Below are 23,997 nucleotides of genomic sequence, written 5' to 3'. Positions count from 1 at the left end.
CTGCTTCCTAATTTTTTCAATCAAATTCATTTTGTAAACCGTTTGGGACTTGGACTTTTGATCTAGAAGTGTTATAGGTATTTTGCCAAGTCTAATTGGAAGTGAGCCATTTACAAATGAGTCTAAATCCATGACAAGTAGCACAGGGGCAACTGCAGCCTCACAGTACCAATAAAATCCAACACTAAAACTGTCTGGCTAGGCTAATTGCCCCTTTGTTAGGTTTTTATATAACTACTGAGATTTCCACAGTTGCAGTTGGCATGCCAGTTCATGTTAACTTGACAATGTTAGGACATTTAATTTCTTTTAAGTAGGCTACTCTATTTTAGTCACTGCTGTTCCTCAGAATTATAAAGGACTGTATTCATATTATTTGGATGTGGTCTACATTGTAAGATTGACTATTGAACTGAAGTTTGAGACAGGACCATGTCATCTGTACTGGATGTATTAGTTTTATGATGATAGGAGATAGGTCTGGCTACGCAAGACTCTGATGATATAAAAATAAGCAATTATCCCATTTCTGTCTCACCTCCTTCACTTTCGTCTCTTTCTTTCCATGTGTCCTCAAAATACGTTCTTTTTGGAGACAAGCGGTAATGAGGATGGAAAACAAAGACAAACACAACACGCCCTATGTTGGAGCATGTTCAGCCTCAGGCTCAGCTCAACTGGGATCATGCTCAGTAGGGAATCAGGTCCATATTTCACCACCACCAGTGCAATACAGTAACTAGGACTCTAGTGCATGTAAAACACATGCATTTTTCATTACCTTGTAGAGAACACAGAATCTGTGAAAGAGCTAATTAAGAGACAGACAGTTACTGCTGAACAGAGAGTCAGGGCTTGTGTGACATTACACTGCCACCTACTGATCACACAAGGTGTCTAATGCGTTTTAATGTAGTCTTTAAAATCCCATGGAGTAATTTGGTTGAAAAAAAGTGGTAAACAGTGACAACAACTCCTTGGTATACCGACTTAATCCGATAGTGGTATCATATATATAAATCCTATAGGATAGAGTTCAATAGGAGTCCAATAGGACTTTATCCTATAGACCTTTTTAATGGTATTCCATTGCTAGGCAACAGCCTGGCCCCTTTTTAACTTCCTGTCAGTTGATATCATTCACATACACTGCAACAGGAAATTAACGTGGGGCCATTTAGAATGGACTTTTCTTAGGGTTTAGGCAGTATGTGGCAGGTAAACAGATGAAAACGTATTGCTTTTTTCTCAAACACAATAACTTCTCCACCCACATTCGATCAGCTCACACATATTGTGGGCTGATGGACCACAAGATTCAAATCCAACAATGCCCCTTCATTTGTCATACTAGAAAGGCATTATCATATTCATCATAAACAGGCCACGACAAAGGTAATTATATAAAACTGTGAAATGAAAACTGTACAATGAAATACAGATTCATGTTTAACCTACAAGACATAGGCCTACAGTAAAAAGGGGAAATAAAACAATTGTTGGATGTTGTACAAAAATCCCAAACGAGAGTAAGTTCTGAGTAGGTTTTACTATGGCAATTTTTTATAGGTAGTTATTGGTACTGTCTTTTAAAATATTCAATGCCATTGGAAGCGCAGATCCGAGAGAATGAGTGCACGTATCAACATGTATCAACATACCAAATAAGTGAACTAAATAGTTATAAATGAAAATGTTTCAACTGCGTTTCAGGACCTGTGAAACTGAGCGGGCGGGCGTTTGTAACTTAGGCTAACTCGGTTAAAAGCATATACTCCTCCCGCCCGGGCTGTCAAGATGATTAAAACACGCTAACCCTGGAGAACCAGGAAGTAAGAGCAGTTGTTGGCGTTGGTCCCAGGCAAAACAGAAACAGCAGTGTTTATCGAGAACCGCGGAGTGCTAAAGGCGAGCGGCTACTGTAGACGAGCAAATATTGTGTATTTTGTTAGACACAGTTAAGCTTTCCCAGCTGTTTTAAAGTTTTCACGATGTCTTTTTTTACAACCGAGAGACAAACACCGACCAAGTGGGTGTTATGTGGAGCCGTCGTGCTGTGCCTCAGCTTTGTTAGCTTGGGGGAATGCCAAACATCTCCACCACCACCAGTTCGTAAGTTACCGCTACACCGTAGCTCGAAAAGTACAGTCTTTTTTTACAGTTGACAAAGGTACCATTTTGCATGGTAATTAGAGACTTTCATGTCAGTTTATAAGTAGGTTAGTACGTTAGAGTTAGCTAACTAGTGAAATTGAATTTTTTTTTAAATACGTAACTGTTTACATTCAGGTAACGTTAAGCTAGTTGACATGACGTTTCTGTTTGTCTCTCTTTTCAGACTGCTCGACTTTCAAAAGCTGTGACTCTTGTGTTCCAAATGCCAAGGTAAGGTTGCCAAAAGTAGTAAGCAGGGATGGAATGTAACTAAGTACATTTACTCAAGTACTGTACTTAAGTACAAATGTTGAGCTACTTGTACTTTACTTGAGTCTTTTCTCCGCTACATTTCAGAGAGAAATATTGTACTTTTTACTCCACTACATTCATCTGACAGCTTTAGTTACTTTACAGATTAATATTTCTGCACACAAAACACATGTAGTTCATAAAATCTGATGTTTTGTTCAAAATTAAACTACTAGCCAACAATATAACGGACTACAAGTCCAGCTGAGATGATTAGACCATTAAACACGCAACTGTTTGGATCCTTTGCACTTTCTACAATGGGAGGATTTTTCTGCTTTGAGTACTTTTACTTTTTAAGTACATTTTCCTGATGACACCTACATACTTTTACTTGCGTAACATTTCCAATGCAGGACTTTTACTTTTTACAGAGTATTATTACAGTGTGGTATTAGTACTTTTACGGAAGTAAAGGATCTGAATGCTTCTTCCAGCGCTGGTGATCAGAGAGCAGCGTTTGAAAGATAAGAGCAGACCTTTGCCCGAACGTTCCAAACTGCTGTCATGAATGATAATTTTATGATCTCTTGTTTGTTTGGTAGGCGGGTTAATGAAACCTCCAGCAGCACGACTAAAGATCCACTCTAACCGCCAGCGCGGCATGTGTACGTTCAAAAGATCTCTGTGTTTTGTCTCCACAGTGTGTGTGGTGCTTCACCACCAACAACTGCACAGAATACCCGGTGACCTGGCTGCTGCCTCCAGCGTCGCTCTGCCAGTTGGACCAGGCCCGTTGGGGAGTGTGTTGGTGTGAGTTGATCAGTCTTATTACGATGTGAAAGATGGTCACTATGTGTGCTTTTCTCTTTCATTTGCCACTTTACAAGACTGCAATTATTGTCCCTCTGGAGTTGTAAAGGGGTGGTTCTCTCTGAAAAAACAAAAGGCTTTATTGGATTAGGCTATGTAACAATGCATCATGTAATGGGGATTTGGGGGGGGGCGCTAAGCATGGCAGTGAGCATGATCGGTTTGCGTACAGTAAATAAGTGTTACCAAAAGTCACACAAATCTATGCATGAACCTGTTATTTCTGATAATTTGAGAAACAAATAAACAGGGTGGCCGCGGGTCCTTAAAAAGTCTTAAATCACTTTTCCTAAAAATAAGGCCTTAAAAAGTATTAAATTGTCTTAAATTCAGATTGAATAAGTCTTAAATATGTTTGTGTCATGTCACTGCGAAAATGCGGTCGAATATTTTTTACGCAAGGTAACGTAACCCCATTTGTACATGACCAATCGGCTATCCTAACCTTAACCGAGGTTAAATGCCTAACCCCTACCAATCGAGTTGCTTCGTGGGCGGGTCTTGGCGTGGCCGTAGTCAGTGGGATTTGCAATTTTGCCGCATACAGGTAACACAGCAATGGTTGATAGCCACCTAGAAACATGGGGAAATGGAAGTTCAATTACAAATTGCTTGAAAAGAACGAGTATTATTGGTTAAGGTCGGTGCCTGGGAATGTTTATGAAGTGAACTGCGTTATGCGTCGGAAGAATTTCAAAGTTGGTAAACTACGTACTACGTAAAGGCTCGCCAGCAGCATGTAATGTCTAGTTTCTGCTACACCATTTCTACCGCTAGCAACGATGTCAACGCTACAACGCTGGATGTTAGGATGGGAAATCCACAGCCAATAATGCCAGCTGACCTCCGAGCAATTTGTGGCTCTATGCCAACACTCGGAGCAGAGGTGATTTGGGTGCTGAGGACTGTGACATGCCACAATTCCTACAGGTCTAATGACGGGATTGAAGAAGTGTCCTACAGTCATTTACCTGTGGAAAGGACAAGACCAGATACGTTACGCTAAATTTGGACTGGTGCCATATATCAAAAAATAACTCATCACCTAAGTCCAAAAATGCGGTGCATTTGTAATTATGTTCGACAAGACACTGAACCAGACAACCAAAAGCGAACAACTGGACTTTCATGTGCGTTATTGGTTAAATGACAAGTGGTGCTCATAAGTTTATGAACCCATGATAAGTTGATTAAAAATAGGAATACACAAATCATCTTTTGGAAATTGATCTTAATTCTTTAATTAAAAAAAGTAGGAAAAGTCCAACCTTTAAGGACACCAATTTTCTTTGTGAATAAATAATGTATCGTAAATAAATAAATGCCCTTCCTTAAAATACAGGGGGCACAAGTAAGTACACCCCTATGTTAAATTCCCATAGAGGCAGGCAGATTTTTATTTTTAAAGGCCAGTTATTTCATGGATCCAGGATACTATGCATCCTGATAAAGTTCCCTTGGCCTTTGGAATTCAAATAGCCCCACATCATCACATACCCTTCACCATACCTAGAGATTGGCATGGTTTTATTTCAGTTAGCCTCATAGCTGGTTTGCTCTTTTTATGAGCAGCACTGTATACTATTTATACATATTGGCAGGTAAACCGCAGACTCTAATACCATTCTAAAACTCAATTTGGCTGTTTTTAATTCATTCATTTTAATTTGTCTAATTAACGTGTAGTGCCCTATCCATAGTTGTTGTTCACTTGACAAATCAATAAAGCTTAACTATATGATACACAACATACAAGAGGTTAGTTAATAAATCTATTTATGGTACACTTACTTTGAAATGCTGAAGTAGATCCTGGGCAGTTGCATGGCCCATGAACTGCTCCATATAATCTTGACTGGACGTGGTCATTTAACCAATAACGCACATGCAAGTCCAGTTGTTTGCTTTTGGTTGTCTGGTTCAGTGTGTCGTTGAACATAATTACAAACGCATCGCATTCAAGTCTTAAATTTCATTTAGAAGTGGTCTTAAAAAGTCTTAAATTTAACTTGTTTACCTGTAGCCACCCTGAATAAAGCACCAATTAACAAAACTGGTTAAAAAAAGCCAAAAATCCTCCTTTTTGTAGGAAAAACCCAGACAAAATGTCAAAATGCAATAAATATTCACTTCATTATGTATAACACCCGCAATATGTAATAATCTGCCACATTTTGTAATAAAAACCGCAACCCAATGTGTAATCAATTTCTCCGCATTTTTGTTACAAATGATTTCATAATATGGCGGTTCTTACAAAAACGAGGGAGTTTTTGTTTTTTACTCAAATGTTATATGGTGCATTATGTAATAACCAATCAAAATGGATGTCTTTACTTATTTTCTATAACAATGTCATGTTTGTTTTATAAATAGTGTGAATCGTGGTGACTCCAAATGAATTTAAAAAATATACTATTTGTTCAGTAGGTTAGTATTACCTTTTTATAAGGTTTATATTTCAAAATGCGGCAGATTATTACACAATGCGGGTATTATTGCATAATAAAGTATACATTTATTACATTTTGACATTTTATTACAAAATGCTTTGTTATTACATAATGCGTTACAGGCTACAAAGGAGAAGGAAGCTGTTGGGAAAAAAAATAGTCAAGTGTTAACTATAGTTCTCATGGTTTCAGGGGAATGTAGACAGTAGCAACTGGAATGAGGAAGTTAATGTCCTGGTTCATTACTCTGAAGATGGACTAGTTAATTGCCATTTTAACAGGCAAAACGGAGATCATAAACAAATAAAATAACTGCAATGTCAGATGCACGTGTGCAGGTGGAATTCCTTAAACAGCGGTGTCAAAATCATTTTCACTAAGGGCCACACTGGAAAAAGAGAATCGCATCAAGGGCCAGACATGTTTAGTTTTTTTACAATGTTTTGTTTCATTGAAAGGTCAAACATCTTTTACTGTATTACCGCATGTCGCTTTTATTTTGTCCCTTTGCATTTTTTTCGACATAAAGCCCTACAAAAGTCAGCAAAAAGTTCCTTAGCCATCATAGAATTTAGCAAATCAAGCAACACAGCGGTAACATTTTTTACAGCAACCTGTTTCACAGCCTGAATATGAAAACCCTCTGCTTCTGTGGGAATTTAGGAGTCTCAAAGTCAGCAAATCTGCCAAATTCAGCTTTGAATGTCACGTAATTGCAGTTTGAAAAACATGTTCTCTTGTTTTTGGTTTGACGCATTACTAGGCGGGCCAAAATCTGTCTGCAATGGGCCAGATTCGGCCCGCAGACCTTGAGTTTGACACATGTGCCTTAAGTGATCTGGCTCTATGAAAAACATGTTAGTTAGAGTTAAGGAGGCAAATAGCTGCAGGATGGTTCTTCTAGACAAACACTGGCCTGTTTTCGCTGAAAGGCACAATTTGCAAAGCTAGGTGAGAGGAGTCAGCCAAAACCCTGTGTTCCCTTCACTTCATGTTGCTTCAGTGTCAACTTATGATCTCATTCCTGCAGCACTCTACCTGCTTCCTCTTGCATGGTTGATTTTCTGTATCAGCTTTATAGAAGAGAACCATTTCCTCTTCGTGCACACCGAAGCATGCCTATTAAAGTAGGTACAGAAATGAAATAAAAACCAGTGACTGGCAGGGAGTTCCTCCTAATGTCTGAGTAGCCAGCCAGATGGAGAAAGTATCCAGCTAAGGGATTTTTGTGGTTGCAAATTCTTTGGGTGAAGTCATTTTTAACCAATAAACAAATGTCAAACGTGTTACACATTTCTTTTAAAGGCCCAAAGCTCAGTTAATTCACATAAATACAGTGCAGATACAGAGTGGCCCTACTCAAACATTTAAAACATTAACTGGATGATGTGTAGGGGAAATAAATATAAATATGCAAGTAAATTAAACAAAATAGACATGCTGGCAAACATTTGGCTGATCAGAGACAGAAGTGGCCTTAATGAGACATAATGGCCATAGGTTCAATTGGAAATGTGCTCTTATCTGCATACTTATAACATTTTGATATTAATGAACGTCCGTTACATTCGAGCCACTGCCAATTGAGTTGCTACAAAGCTAATTAAGACTATCAGCTTCACACAACTCTCTGGATTTCTCAGTATGTCTGTGTTCAGAACATGGTGTCATCCGGCAGCTTTCGCGAAGATAATGACCTCTTCTGAAGAGTCCATGTTTTTTTTTAATCCTCCGTGTCCTCCTTGGTTACTAGCAACTGCGTGGAGGAGGGGTGGGAAGGCACGGTTACGGAAGGCTTGTATCATGTGGATGCAACAACAGTTTTGTTGCCATTACTTAGAATTCCTCATGGGGGAGACAGAAACTACGCACTATATCTTTAACACATTAGTGTAAATTAAATGGCCCAGTCAGGGTTTGTGGCTACAACTACCTGGTGCATGGAGCAATGCAACAGCAATATTACTGAATGTAAAAATAGTTTTTGTAAAATAAAATACATCCTTAACTTGCACCAAGGCTCATCAGAATTAAATCATTTTCGCATTGATCAACGTTATCCCAGAATTTGGCCGGGTTGGATCAGTGGTAGAGCAGGCGCACATATACTGAGAGGTTTATGCCTCGACGCAGAGGTCCAGGTTGCGAATCCGACCAGTGACAATTTCCTGCATGTCTTCCCCCTCTCTGTCCCCTTTCTCACCTAGCTGTCCTGTTAAAGGCGGAAAAGCCCAAAAAAATGATCTTAGGTATCCCAGAACACAGCCATTTATAGAGATTGATTGATTGATTGGCCTAAACAAGCATTATCCGCTGGGTCCGAAATTGGCGAATAAAATTCAAATAAAACAAAATTCAAAATTGCATGTGCAAATTAAGCCAAGTTATTGCACAGGGAACAAAGCTGTTTTTACTCCCATTGTTACTCTGAACCTTTGGCCTGAGGGGAGTGTATCCATTTTAAAGTGAAGGGGGTGGTGTGGGTATTTTACACAAAAAATGTAGTTTTCAGTCATTGATGCCATAGATAGTTTTTAGCTCAACTGTTGCGGATAGCAGACTATAAAATCAATACTAACAGATGTATGGGAAGAACATTTTAATGTTTTCAATGTGCCTTAAGCTATATATGGAAAGTTTTATGAAAGCCACAGTGGGGAACCTTATTGTAGCCTCCTAGTTACTACAGTAGACGGAAGTTGCTGACCCACAGTGTCCCTCAAAGAATCAGGAAACTGGTGTGCATTGCATTTGTCACTGTGGTTACCTAATTACTGCTGCTAGGTCAGGTGTTTTATCACTGACTTTGCAAAGTGGTGTTATTACTTTTAATATGTTTCCAACCAAAATTTGGTTACAGTTATGCGGCTGCTGAAGTGGTGTCGGGCGTTGACACAAACGCTGATCTAAAGAAGTCTTGATTGATGTCTCGGTTATGTTTCACTCTGTTATGTTTTCCCTGGAAATGAAAGTGAAGCGGAGGTGGAGTTTCATCATTACACTATGGTTACTTGTAGTGTTGCCCAGATGTCAGCAGGGGGCACCATTGCCAAATGAGTTGAGTTTATGTTTCCATTCAAAGGAAAGAGGCACCCAGAGTTTCAGGTTTTGTTTTATGATAGGACCTCAGAACAAATGATGTTATTGAATATTAATGATTGGTCTTCTGGTGTGATTCAGTGAACTTTGAAGCCCTGATCATTACCCTGGCTGTCTTGGGCGGATCCATCATCCTCAGCATTGTTGTATGCTGCTGCTACTGCTGCTGCAGCTGCTGCAAGAAGCGCCGAGCAAGGTAAAGTCAAATGACAAGTCTGTGACATTTTAGTGCAATTGTGACATGTAGATATAAGTATAAAAAACACGTTTCAGTTACCACAAAGAACTTAGACTGTACAGATCTACAGATTATTCTAGTTGGAGACCAAAAAGCATGATCTCTTCAGGAGTTTCAGAGGTGAAAATGCAGTCCAATGCAGCACTAGTCTATATCAACGACGGTTCATTTACGGGATAGTTCTAGCACCCGCCGGAAATTCCGCCAGATGTCCCTCACTTTCCGCTCTCTTTGTGTTGACTTTAAACTTCGGTCTCATTTGTCAGGAGCAACGTTAGCACGCTGAAAATGTCAAGTTTTAAGGAACATTTGGACGGTGAGACAAGGCAGGCCTGCTTGGTTCTTTCAGAGAATGATTGTAAAGAGTCACAAAGAACTAGGGCATTTCCTGTCTAACTGGGAGGTTTTGGGACCGATTGGTGGGATTGCTGTGGACGAAGTACTGGGGCTGGGCAATATGGAGAAAATAAAATATAATTTTTTTTTACCAAATACCTCGATATCGATATTGTAGTGTTGACTATTGGTGCTTTCACAAAATATTTACACAATGAGATTTTTGATAAATAATCATCAGTAATGTGGATATGATGACTAAGTGGGTAAAGGAAAATCATAGAACAGTTACAACAGTCTGTTAAGTTCAGAAAATGACAACACTTATGCCCTATTACGATACCCAAAATCTAAGACGATATCTAGTCTCATATCACGATATCAATATAATATTGATATATTGCCCAGCTCTACAAACTACACACGGAGATACGCTGGTAAGAGCTAATGAGGTTTAACCATGTATCCAGCTGATTTAAATAGCTCACGTTACTGTACTTCATTTAATATTGTATGAGGCATTTTCTTTTGCGGGTTGCAAATGTTCCACCAAAACAAGTACCCTTCCCATTCATTAATACCCAGTGCATTGGCAACTTAGTGACCTTAAAGCGTTAGATTAACATTTTAATAAAGGTGGCAGCCATGTCTGTGAATTAAAGTTCAGTTCCTCTGTGACATTAGCTCTCTGCTCAAATAAAAGGGAGTTCTTAATTGATTTGTGGCGAACAACTGTTGAGTGAAGCTCTCAAGTGGAGCACCCATGAATCAAGGCTGCATTCACTGTTTCTCTTGTAGCTTCATAACTTTGCTTCCTTTACAAGACAACTGTGTGTGTAGTGCTGTCATTGTGCTGCAGTGAAATGAAAATGTCATGTCAGTCCATCAACTGCAGGCTGGCCTGTCACACACTGACAGTCCTGTGGGTGTTAGAGTTGCGTTCATGTCTGTCATCTGTCAGAAGAAAATGGAATAGAGAATATGCCTGAAACACACACACATACACACACACACACACACACACACACACACACACCCCCCAAACATTCTGTTCAATTGACCCTGTGGTTACATTTCCTAGAGGCAATTTTATTTTCTCACCTCTTGATTGCTCAGCTTCTTTTACATTAGTAATTCCATTATCAAAGGTGACGCACATTGTTTTTGTAGAAAAAGCTCTGTTTAATTTTGAACAACCGTTTCCTTTTTGTTTCTCAAGTTGCAGAGACAAATCAGGAATCAAAGTTGTAGGCAATATGTAGATGTGCAATATGTAGATGTACTGTATGTCATTTGTCACATCCAGATGTGCATGTTTTTGTTGTTCTCTTGCTCTGTAATTCTGACACTGTTCACGCCTCCTTTTGCCAAGGCCGGATGGAGATGATGAGATATTTGTCAGGAGGAGAGAGGAGATCAAACAGCGCGCTGAGGAACGGTAAGAACATATCCATTCATTCATTCATTCATTCATTCATTCAACCTTTATTTCTCCTCGAGAGATCTTTGAGGGGCTGCTCTCATTTACAATGTCATCGAATCAGATTACAGAGACAAAAACAGAACAGCAACATAAAAAAGAAGCGACACCATCATAAGAAAAAATAGAAAGTGACTGAAACTTTCTGAATTGAAAAAATTATAAAACAAATACATTTTAATATTTTAAAGATAAATAAATTAAGATAATAAGTATGCAAAAGAAAGAACAGTTATGTAAAGCAAGTAGAAGTTTGCAGGTTTACAACCAGATTTCCAAATTGTCCAAAAGGCACAAGTGAGTTGATTTTAAGGAAGTGTTGTAACTGGTTCCAGGAGTCAGATGCACTAAAGTTAAACAAAGTTTTTTTTTTGTTTTTTTTTTTTCAGCTAGCTGTATCATCATATCAAACTTAAAAAAAAGATTAGACTAAGCAAATGACCTAAATATCTAATCATTTTCTGTCAACCGGTTGGGTGTTTTTGCCTCATGATATCCCAGCTGGTCCTACATGGGATTTCCTGCAACGGAATAGTTCATAGTCTCCAACAAAAGGGCTCGTTGTATGTTTGGGATTCAAGCAACTGGTGTGTGTGCGTGTGCGTGTGCGTGTGCGTGTGCGTGTGTGTGTGTGTGTGTGTAGCCTCAACAAGTCCGTGTCCCAGAGGAGGAGCTCCGTGTTCCTCCACTCGCATCCCAAAACACCAATTGGATTGTCAAGGCTGAGCAGCTGCTCTTTGGTAATGCACTCATAAATAGAGTGGGCTACTTCCTGTGGAGTGCCCTCCACTGTCAAGGAAACACTGTGCTAGTCCCTGAATTGGTAGACCTGGAAGCCTTCCTCTTCCTGCACCCAATAAATGTTTCAGCCTCATCTTTCTATTTAGTGCCTGTGCTCCCAGTGTATTCATCCACCATGATGGCATGGTGATGTGTTAGCAAGGCAGTCGAGCAGAAACAGAGTCAGTAACTCTGGTTTATCATCATCACTTGCTGTGCTGGGAACACCAGAGGTGTGTGTGTGTGTGTGTGTGTGTGTGTGTGTGTGTGTGTGTGTGTGTGTGTGTGTGTGTGTGTGTGTGTGTGTGTGTGTGTGTGTGTGTGTGTGTGTGTGTGTGTGTGTGTGTGTGTGTGTGTGTGTGTGTGTGTGTGTGTGTGTGTGTGTGTGTGTGTGTGTGTGTGTGTGTGTGTGTGTGTGTGTGTGTGTGTGTGTGTGTGTGTGTGTGTGTGTGTGTGTGTGTGTGTGTGAGCCTGTGAGTTGAATTATCCAACCTCTATGAGCTTTTCTCTCACGTGCCACAGAATCTCGCAAGGGTTTCCTGCTGTGAGCATGATCAAATCTCTCAAGTCGGAGTTAGTGCAGTGACCTACATAGATGCAGTTCACGTTGTGAACAGGACTTTTCGAATACATCGGACCTAGTGCCTCCAGACACTGCTGCCTGGACCCCGGAAAGGCCAGCTCACAGCGCTGAACCTTTATCGTCCTACAAGAGATTGATCCATTCAGCTTTTTGAATGCTAAGTGATATTATGCTCAGATATTGCCATTTTTAAAAACCCCACAGAATTAGAAATGATATCTAAATAATGAAAATATTTTCATTAGCAGCTCTTTGACCTTGCTGTTAGGCCTTCTTAAACTCTGATTATGGTTCATGTAGGCGAACATACAGTGGTGTAATTTGGACACGTTCGTGTATGTTACATTGTCAAGAAAATTAGAAGAACAGGAACAGAAATCATTTTTACCCCTGTGACCGTAAACAAATCACTATATAAGCAGCACGGTTGCCCAGCGGTTACACAGCCAGAAGGTTAGTGGTTCGAACCCTGGTCATCCCGGGCCTTTCTGTGTGGAGTTTGCATGTTCTCCCCCGGTTTTCTCCGGCTACTCCGGTTTTCCCCACCACTAAAAATATGTTCCCCTCCCTCTCTACCAAGCTGATGTGTGGTGAGCATCTGGCGTCACAAGGTTGCCGTGCATCACCCAGGTGGGTGCTACACATTGGTGGTATTAGAGAGTAGTCCTCCCCCCTGAAGTGCTTTCAATGTCAATGATAAAGCGCTATATAAATATAAATAATAAATTAATTAATTAACTATAACCGTTAATAAAAAATGAAGTTGGATTCATCAACATGAATGGACGGTACAATGATAAGACAGTGTTTCCCACAGATTAGAAAGCAATTTGTGGCGGGGGCGGAGGAGGGGGTGGGGGAGGTGTTGTTGTAACAATAAGTATCAAAAACTGAGGATGGATGCTGTCCTCCTCTCCTACTTTAATGCCTAAGGACTCCATTTCTTTCTCTCCTCGACCCTGTCTTTCACTGGTTGAAGCCTGAAAATATTGTAAACAAATTAATAAGATAACTAATTCCGCTGGTCGGACTGTTCAGCTCTGTTTCTGACCGATACCTCCGGTTCAGGCTGGTCCTCATCCTCAACATTTGCCTTTTTCAGTCGCGGAAAATACTTTTCAATACTCATCTGAAAAATAACGTTTATTTGATTTATTTGACAAACTTGCGACTAGTTAACTTTCTAAAGCAGCCACAATCGCTTGTTTGCTAAGAGTCGGGTCGGTGATTGTGTAAAGGTGTTTACGGGATAGATACCAACTTTTCGTGAACTTGTGAATTTCTTCTCTCCTTTATGGAGACAGACGCTGTGTGCACCGTGGGTTCGGTGGTGTTTTAAGCCTCCAGTTTTAAGTGTGTGTGTGTGAACGATAGGGCTGTGCTCGATTGAAGAAATTCTTAGTCGACTAACGTTCATTCAATTGTATCGACGAATCGATTAGGTGATTTAATCGACAGATCTGTAAATCTGAGTTTCTCCGCAATGAGTCATGCAAAAGCACCACTTTAATTCTTGTTTTTACCACAGATGTGCTCGTACGTTTCTTGGAAATAAGTCATGCAGCATGAAAAAAGCATAAAACATGACTAATCGACTAAAGAAATCTAAGTTGACTAAGACCAAAACGACCGATTAGTCGACTAATCGACTAAGAGGGAGCAGCCCTAGTGAACGAGACACAAGTGACGGAGAGACGGAGGAGAGCAGGAAAAGGAAATACAGAAGAACATGTTTTAAATAGCGTTAAATTCTTTTTATTAATAACGCAATGTGCGGCGGCCGGTATTGATAGTGTAGTCTATGTGTGGGAAACACTGAAGACAATAGCCTTAAAGAGGAATTTAGTTTCCTGTTTTTAACCAATTGGCTTGGTTTTTACGTGCAGGTCAGCACTAATCGTTGAGATTTGGTGGGACTGTACGTTGGCTACCCATACAACCCTCGTCTGCTAAGTTTGCAAAAATGTTTTCGTGCATCTCAGCAGAAACCTTTTTTGCAGCGGCAATTTGGACTAGTCTTGTAGGAAAAGTGCATATGTACAGTATTTAGTAACATTAATGACGGCTGCATTCCACTTAGTAGAGGTCCTGGTATTGTTCATGCTGGCTCACTGGAATAGCGTACTGAGACATTTAATGGAACTGAGCTATAGGTATTGTTATCAATTTGACCTGTGCTTGTCCTACTATGTCAAAATGTTCGCTGTAAAAAGGTCTATTCTAGCTTTAGAAGTCTGTATAATAAAACACTGCTAAATATGATAATCCAAATCCACCCAAATTTGACTTTACCTTTTTAGTTTTTCCTACTTCAAAAAGAAAGCAGCTTAGTGTACAATAGCCAATAAACATTCTCCTAGGTGGTCCCAAACCCTTTTTTTCATGCCCCCCTTTGGAAACCAAAAAGGGAGTAATGGATGAAACATAAATCGATTGAATCTTCATCAACCAGTAACAGTACTGGGGAAACTAGTGACAAGTAGTTAAATTTAATAGAACTTAGATGTTTCTTATCTTGTGATATGCCATTGAAAAATGCATGTTAAATTTAGCCTAAAAGGCAACAAAGTCAAAACACAGAGTTCTCCCTTACAGTGTAACTTTAAGGTATTTTTCAACCTGGACCCTGTTTTCCCATGTTTTAATGTTTAAGTGACTGATAAGTACAGCGTTTTTTGAAGTTGGTCCAGTATTAAGCAAGATCGCGGCAGTCAGCAGCGGCGAAATAAGCTACAATGTAATGTTAATGCACACCTTAAATTTCCATCTGCTAAAAGTGTTGTGCCACTGACAGGCTCAGATTGTATTATGTGTCTGACAACATTATGGAAAGGATCCCAACAGAGGTTGGTAATTGAACAGTAATTTCATCATTGTAAAACACACTACATTGAAAATGAACAGAAATTCATCCATTGATGTGAACGTATGCTGGCTCTATACACACTAAATGTACTGATTTAGGAGCTGTTTCATGTTAAACAAAAAGGATCTTACTCTTTAACAAAAACAGCATTACAGTGGATGCAAATTGACAGTGTGCATTTTCCCTATAGAGTTAAATTGCAGGTTACTGAATTCTCGCTCAATACTGGACCAATTTCAAAGATTTTTGTTCACATTAGTCACTCAGACACCAATTCATGGGACTATAGGGTCCAGGTTGAAAAATACCAAAATAACTGTTCAATATTGATTTTAATATTATTCATATAATATTGATGGTAAACTTGAAGGTAGACTTCACGTTTTCTTGACTGAAGTGTTTGACTGATTTGTTTTAATGAGCATCACCTGTTTTCTCTTCCTTGCTGAGAAAAAATCTGTCCATCTTTAACTTGACTTTTTAGTTTGCTGTTAGCATCAGAGCGCTCTTTTTTTTTTAAATTATTTATAGTTCCATTTTTAAATTTTTTTTTTTTTTACACAGTTCATTTGTCGGCCCCTGCAATGCCTTAAGCAATCAGTGGGACACATGTTTAATGGCAATAGTGCTTCACAAATGGCTGCCAAGTTGGCCACATGGACATCACTGATTATCTAGCGACAAACGAACGAGCTAAACGACAATGTCTGAATATATTCACGAAACCTTGAAGTAATGGAGCAGAACCGTCAACATCTTCTGGAAATGAAGCTCTCTGTTGCCTTCAGTTGTAGCTCAGCATTTCCTAGGATGAGTGCTCGATAGGATTCCATCCTTTCCACTTCCCTTTTTCCCCTCTTTCTTCACTTCCCACTTGTTGAACGCAGCCATATCTATGTAGAGGGAGTGTGTGAACATGTCAGTCAATTAGTTGCCTACAAGCTGGCAGCAGGGTGGAGGGGGACAGATGGCAGGCAGAGCTCAGGCACCCTGATTGCTCACAGATTACTTGGCAATAAAACACCGACTGATTTACACAAGCTTTTTGTGCAGAGAGGAATTGAAGTGTGAAGGCCCTGTAGGCCCCGACCACAAAAACTTCCTCCCAGGCTTTTGTAACTCCTCAGAAAGGCTGAGTTATGGACTGACAGCAGGCCTGTTGCTCTGTTTGGGTTTCGCTGCCATCTAAATGCAGTGAAGTCTGCAACGAATGAAAATATGACTTAACACAACCGGCAGACTGGTGGGGTTTATGGTGTAAAAGGAAAGCAGACCAGCCACAGAATGCTGTGGTAATAAATACAGCATGCAATTTAAGCAACAATTCAAAAGCTAGTCTATTTCGACGACATTCCGCTTCCGGGATTGTTCAGGTGCCGCCGGATGTCCGTCACCTTCCTCTTTCTTTGTGTTGCCGTTCTAACCTCCGGTGGATTTGTGAGGACTATGGTTAACTGCTCCTCAGATCTCTGCAGGGTAAATCCAGACAGCTAGCTAGCTATCTGTCCAATCTGAGTTTTCTGTCGCACGACTAAAACAACCTTTGAACGTACACATGTTCCACCAAACCAAGTTCCTTCCGGAGGCTATTTTGAAGAGGCACCGTTACTGTGTCCGGAGCTTAGCACCACCCAAGACGATTCTGATTGGTTTAAAGAAATTCCAATAAACCAGAGCACGTTTTTCTCGCATACCAGAATGCTGTGTGGACTAGCAGTGCAAGACTATTCAAAAGCTAAACTTAAAGTCCCCTCTTCTGATTGTGAACTGTCAAGAAAGTGATGTGAAGAAAGTGTCCTTTTTAATTGATGTGTATTTTATTGTGAAGGATCATTTGGTAACCATCGCAACATGAATGCTCATTAGCAAATCCGCTACATGCTTGTGTCCCTTTTTGATATTTGGAGGTTTTGTGCTGATGTTGGATGAAATCACTCACATTGTCCAGTTAATGTTACCTGTAAGTCCATGTGACTTCAGGCCCTATCTTGTACCCGGCGCTGCGCAGCTCAAAGCCCGACGCAAGTGTCTTTGCTAGATAAAGGCCGACACAGTTGTCAATTTCCCATCCAGCGCCCGCGTCGTTTAAATAGCAAATGCACATCCCTTACAGGGAGGTATGTTCAGGTGCATTCTTGGTTTATTGCTATCTTGAGGCAGCGGAATGTGATCGCACCATTGACCATCAAAAACCTGGTCTAAAGTCAATAACGCAGCATGTCATTGTTATTTTGACAGCGCATTAGTAAATGCTGCTAGGCTCGTGCACAGCGCGCGCACCCTATGCTTGTTACACACACAGGGACGCCCAGCGGCACACAAACGTGCAAAAGATTAATAATAAAAATCTTACAATGTGAAATAGTATTATGATATGATCTGCTTGCGCACTTTCACTTCACGCACGAGCAGATCAGTTTCTTCTCCTGAAAATCTCTCCTTCCTGCTCAGCAAATCCTCCATCATAATAGCAATGCTCCAAGGTCCAAACGCATCTGGCTTTTAAAGGGAACCAATCAGATGACACTCTGGTTGGTTTATTGTATGTTACGCCCAAAACACACCTATGATAAATTAAGACATTAAGTAAAACTCTTTTGAACCATGCGCCCGGCGCATGGACCCTTTTTTTTTCCCGCCGTCAAACTAGCAAAAGTGATTTGGACACTCCTTAAACGCACTGTGCACTTAGATCGTTAAAATAGGGCCAGTCATGTTCACACCTGGATTCATTCGTTAAAAGTCAGTGGGAACGCAGAATGGACCGGAACTAAAACACAACAATGACATTTGTTTTCCCCCTTAACTACAGGTGTGAAAGTGACATTTTTTTTCTGAGCTGTGAAATAACTTAACTTTTGGTTCTTCTTCTGTTTCTTTACAGGAACGTGGAGAGAAAGGCAAGGCACGATCAGATCCGCAAGAAGTATGGTACGTATGAATCTTGGTCAACATTGTACTACTGTCAATTGATTAATCGCATGAGTGTCCGCAGGTTTTTGGGGGGGGCATTTCTGCCTTTAATCATCAGGACATCATAGATATGAAAGGGGAGAGAGAGGGAGAAGACATGCAGGAAATTGCTGCAAGTCAGATTCAAACCCTGGACCTCTGCATCCATGAATAAACCTCAATATACAGTATGGGTGCACTCCACCAACTGAGCGGCCCGGGCGCCCATGAGGGTCCATAGTTAACTCGCTTTATCGGTTCTAAATGTACGTTAAAATGATATTTTTTCAAGTTTTTAATGCTCAAGTGGTAGGCTATTTGAGAGTCGACTACTCCATTGGTAACTCAGTTGACATGGACAGTACGAGCAGATAACTTTAGTTTTGTGGAGAGAACCATCTGGAAGGACTTTGAAACTCAACTTGCCATTCAAAAGAGCCTTTTCTTTATCCATCTCTGCTCAAGGAGCTTTGTTGCTGCTAGCCACCCACTTCCGTTCATGGATGTATTATAAGACCTGGAAGACCTGCTCCCGTTTTGCGTCTCGTTTCCTTCCCCTCACCCCTACTGACTGCCTGCGCAGTGCTGCTGCGCAAGACGACCGAGGGGGAGAGAGAGCTGCGCTGTTTAGTTTTTATTAACCCAGGCACTGTGGACTGCATGCCTGGGAATGAAATACAATAGAAAAAACATGTCGGCCACACTGTCAACAACGTTACTGCTGCAGCTTTCTGATTTCCCAAATTACGGAGCAAAATCACAGAACGCGCGTGCGCCAATTGCGCGCTAAAAAAATGTGTGCCATTAAGGAATTTGTGTTATAAACGCATTAATTTTGACAGCCCTAATTACCATATATACTCCATTTAACCTCTTCAATGATTTGACAGACCCAGTACCCACCTCCCCCTGAGATGTGTAAACCTGGTGTACTTGAGTTGATCAGGCAGTCCCACACAGTGCCTCTCTGTTCTGTTAATGTCAGCTTTGTCTCAGATGCATGTTGAATTGGTTTCAGATTTTCCAGGACATTGTCATTGACTTTCATTTCCCATAACCCTGTGCCAGCAATGCATTATTCAGCAGTACATGCCTTCTGTCCTCAAGCAAGGCAGTTCGGGTCACATATAGGTTACACTAACTCCTGTCTGCTTAAATCAATCAAGCATAATTTATCTTACAGTGGCGTCAAATGCAAGTCCCCTTAGACCGTGAGCAGGATGCTAAACCTCACTGAGGCAAGAGACAAAGGGTTGTCTTTGGTGTGATAGCCTGTACCATCCAGGTCTATGTGGAGTAACAGTGACATGCTGCAAGCCTGGCACTACAGTCAAAATGGGGCAAAATCAGATTCATCAATAGTCACCCAAAGCATGGGGAACTCTGCAAGATGAGTTATTCTCCCTCTCCAACAATGTGGTATTAATCAAACTGCTTAAGAGCACAAAAAAATGCTAGATGGCCAAATTGCCAAACTTGAGGCCACAAACCAATGGGTGAAGTCACTTTATATCTATCATATTTTTTTCACCCTTCATTTTTTCAAGCAAGTCATTCAGAACAGGTTCTTATCTACAATGGTGGCCTGACAAGTGGCAAAGCCGCTTAGGAGAAAGGTAAGGAGGGCTAGAAAATAAAATACATTAGAAATACATACCGTTTAAATGACATAAAGTACAATTTGAAATACAACACAGACAGCAGTAGACCCGTATACCGAGAGGAACACACGTGTACATGGGTGAGTAAGAGAGGGAGAAACCATACACATACTTAGCTGGAAAATGATGATGTGGAGAATCAACTGGATATGTCAGAGAACAAGGATGATATGGTGGCTTTGAAAGATGAAAATGGAAATTAGTTTGTCCAGTTTAAGAGTCTTTTGCAGAGCATTCCAGTCGCGAGAAGATGAAGTGAGGAACGGGTGTTGTATGTGACAAACTTTGGCTGCAGCAGGTGACATAAGGTGATCGGCCAAGAAGGATCTTGTAAATGAAAGTGAACCAGTGAATCTTTCGGCCAGTGTGAAGGGAGGGCCAGTTGACTAGTGAATAAAGGGTCCAGTGGTATGTATTGAAAGGGGCATTTGTGGCAAACTGGGTAGCAGAGTAGAGATGGCCCGATACCATTTTTTGCTTCCCGATACCGATTCTGATACCTGAACTTGCGTATCGGCCGATACCGAGTACCGATCCGATACCAGTGTGTCATATATTTGATTATGTTTTAACAACTGTATACTACTATCCCGGTATGGATGTGATATTATTTCTATCTTTGTTGTCTGTTGGGCTCAGGTTAACTCTTTGTGAAACATGAACAAACACAACAAATGAATGCCACCGAACTTTCTTTTATTATCCAGTTTGAAAGTCATTTATAACTGAAAAAGAACATAAATAAACTACTTTAACGTAGATTTTCTATAGGGCTTTATTACGTGGTATCGGATCAGTGCATAAAACCCAGTACTTTCCGATACCAGCGTTTTAGGCAGTATCGGAGCTGATACCGATACCAGTATCTATAGCAGAGTGGTACAGAGTGTCAAGTTTTAATACAGTGCTTTTGCAAGCAACCCTTTATATAGTGTCACCATAATCTGACATAGGTAGAATGGTCAGTTGAATGAGACGGAGTTTGGCAGAAGTGGTGAAAGTGGAGCGCTCTCTGTAAAGGAAGCCAAGTTTGGCCTTAACCTTAGATTGCAGCTTTGAGATATGGATGGAGAAGGCTAGTATTTTTTTTACAGTGTACGGTTAGCAGTAGAGCTGCACAGTTATATCGAAATCGCAATATGGACTAGGGCAATATCGTAATCGCGGGTGGGGGGGATTTCTAGGCTAATTTCTGAGAGCATCCTCTCAAAAATTGCACTATAATCATTTTAATTTTAATGATTATTTGATGAAAGTGAAAATAATAACAAAAATGATCATTCCCTCCAATATCGTGAATCATATCGCAATTGCGGTATCAGTCAAAATGATCGCCATTAGATATTTTTCTGGTATTGTGCAGCCCTAGTTAGCAGTGAGTGCCCTGGCGGCATCCCTGAGCTAAGATGGCAGGTTATGTGGTTTTTGTGTACTGACAAGATGACAGAGTGATGGATGGTGGTCTGTTCCTCGGGCCTCCTGCTCTCATAAGTTGAGGAGGGGGGCAGGACGTTATTCGGTCAAATGAAAAATAGTTTTGTGTCACTCGTTTAAAATGATATACCATGGCATGTGTTGAGTTATAATTACAGCAGCTATAAACAACAACTCTAGAGCTCATTACATCTTGGTTGTTTAAAGTGTACACAAGCTGAAAAGTTTTGGGGGGGGTAGTATCAAATCATAACACGATTTATCTCGATACACTTTATAGATAGAGTAGGTGTAGACCACACTCTATAATTTACAAAGCCCTAACAATTACAGTAATTCCCTTAAGAGCAAGCAGTGCTACAGTGGCGAGGAAAAACTCTTCCTTCCTGTTGGAGCTGTTCTTGTTCTTTAACCCCCCCCCCCACTGATTTCAATTTACTGAATGAGGCCTAAGAGCACCACTGTTTGACTGTCTAACCTCTCCATGCTAACATCTCATGGTCTTAAGCTTTCCTTGTCATGTGATTTCAGCATATAAAGACCAATGTTATAGTTTAGAGATCCTCAAATTCCCCTCAGCTGCCTTTTGGAAGGCCTTCAGCTCAGCTGTTGTTTTGTCAGCATTTTTTTTTTTCTGTTTTGACTGGGTTCCAGTTTACTCTTTAATCATCATGTACCCTTACAGACATATACTGTAAAAAAATTAAATAATCAAAAATACAAATCCACAGCTAGTACACACACACACACAAACACACACACACACACATATCTATGACTTGAGATGTTCAAATGTGTTTCTGGTTCAGACACCTTTTGGAATGTGTTGTTCACCTACCTTACCTAAAGTAAAAAAAAAAGACTCTAAATCATTTAGTTTTTGTACACCTTTTTAAGTGAAGCAAACCGAGAAGTACACATTTATGTTTTAGTATAAGAGAAACCTTTATGATGAATCACTTCCCCATTTCATTTTTCATCGCAGTAGGATGTTGGGGGTTCAAGGGTTGAAGAAAGTGGCTTTGCTTTTTCTTGTTGTAATCCCAAGCTGCCCTTGCTCCCGCCTTCACCACCAACATTAGATTAATCGTCAAGAGATCCACTATTGATATTTCCCAATACAGTCCTGCAGGGAAAACGTTACTTTTATTGCTTAGTAAAAATCAATATATGTGTGTCGGTAATAGGTAGGGAAGTTACATTTACTAGTGCAATAATTAGTTATTCTAGTGCAGTAAGGGCAAAGTGAAATTGTATTAATTTTGGTTACACTTTACTTGAAGGAGTCTACTTCAGAGTGACATGACACTGTCATGAACGTGTCATAAACATTATAAACAAGTCACAAAGGACAGAACGCTTCTTTTAGTAAGTGTCATTCGGCTTTTATGTTAAGTTATGGTTAGGGTTATGACAGTGTCATGTGTTCATGACAGTGTCATGTCACTCTTACGTAGATACCTTTTCAAGTAAAGTTTTACCTTAAAGGGATACGCCACCGTTTGTTGAAATAGGGCTTATCACAGTCTCCCCTAGCTGTAGATAGGTGGGCCGCTAGTTAGCTTAGCGTAGTGAATGGAATCCTATGTTGCCGGTTAGCATGTTGTGAGTAAAAGTGAGCCAACAAAAAGACAAAAAAAACAACCTAATTACTTGCACTGAGACAAAAAAAATGCGTTGGCTGGGGTTTGATTTCCTCTGGTTGTTTTATTTAGTTTTGTCTCTCTGTGTCTTTCAACGCACTGTAGCAGATTGTTCTGTTAGTTCCTGTTGATTGTAATCAAGAGTAAACCTTGAACTTGATAAATTGAACCATCTCAGCGATGCGCTGAACATCTGATTTTTAAAGATGTAAGAATAGCTGCATCATGTTCCCCCGATCCGCCATGAACTTGTGTGTTTTTCTTTTGTGTCCACTCTCTCCGCCTCCTCCTCCCTCTTTCCTCCGCGCAGGTCTGATGAGCGACTCGGACCACCCATACAGCAAGTTTGAGAATGAGTGAAGCAGCTGGGCTGGAGGAGTTCCACCGGCAGCATGTGGAGCTGGCGCTTAGTTTCAGCTCGAGTGATGCCCGTCGCTCACGCAAACCGCAAAACAATGAGACAAATGCTGCTGAGAATGATCCAATTCAGACAGAAATCGCCCTTTTACATTTTATTAAACAATAACACAGTCTTTATTCCTGCTGAGGATGCACTGTTGTGAGTTGAAGCTTGTTTTAAAACTTCTTGCAAAGTTCTTTTGCCTTCTTTGTTCATGTGCGTGATCTATTTTTAAATGTTGTAGTTTCATATCAGTCTTTGCACTTTGTACATATAGTACGGATTTAATAAAAATCCAAAATATTGATTGTACCCCAGATGTGTTCTGTCACATGAATAAAATGACCTTATCTTTCAACAACAAGGCTTTGTTCATTTCTAATGAGTTTTTGTGAGATTTTGTAGATTTTCTGTGCAGAATGTTAAGAAGTAGGCTGACAAGCCAGACCCACATCAAGATGTTGGGTCTGGAAACTCGCCATTGGCGGGGCTCAATCCGAGGGGCGGGATAAACGGTTGTCTTTCAAATTCCCTCTGCACGTAATAGGATAGCGCTACAACCAGGCAGAGCAACGCTAGTTGATACAGTAGATTACAACTTTTGCCGTATCCGGTCGGCAAAACTCCGAACACTACCTCTACCTTTTTTAAGAATGATTTCAGTGCCATTATGGTTTGGTTTAAAAGGGAATGTCTTTTTCTTCGAGCCCCTAAACCAGAGACATTTGGACATCCGACCCGTTTTTGGTTTGCCCTCTGCAGGGTTGTGTTGCAGAATCAACGGCCGCAAACG

At 40.5% G+C, this 23,997-nt stretch overlaps 1 protein-coding gene across 1 annotated transcript; it reads left to right on the top strand.

The window, feature by feature from the left end:
• Window positions 1-1,790: 1,790 nt before the first annotated feature.
• On the top strand, window positions 1,791-23,568 carry LOC114557812 (pituitary tumor-transforming gene 1 protein-interacting protein). Its single transcript, XM_028581480.1, has 7 exons — window positions 1,791-2,112; window positions 2,339-2,385; window positions 3,111-3,219; window positions 8,913-9,027; window positions 10,778-10,843; window positions 17,999-18,045; window positions 23,115-23,568. The coding sequence occupies exons 1-7, from the start codon at window positions 1,992-1,994 to the stop codon at window positions 23,162-23,164; spliced, it is 555 nt and encodes a 184-aa protein (XP_028437281.1). The 5' UTR covers window positions 1,791-1,991; the 3' UTR covers window positions 23,165-23,568.
• The last annotated feature ends 429 nt before the right edge of the window (window positions 23,569-23,997 follow it).

This window comes from Perca flavescens, chromosome 6, assembly GCF_004354835.1.
Source record: "Perca flavescens isolate YP-PL-M2 chromosome 6, PFLA_1.0, whole genome shotgun sequence".
Classification (NCBI taxonomy): domain Eukaryota; kingdom Metazoa; phylum Chordata; class Actinopteri; order Perciformes; family Percidae; genus Perca; species Perca flavescens.
Note: the sequence above shows the minus strand (reverse complement) of the source record. Positions and strands in the feature narration are given on the sequence as shown.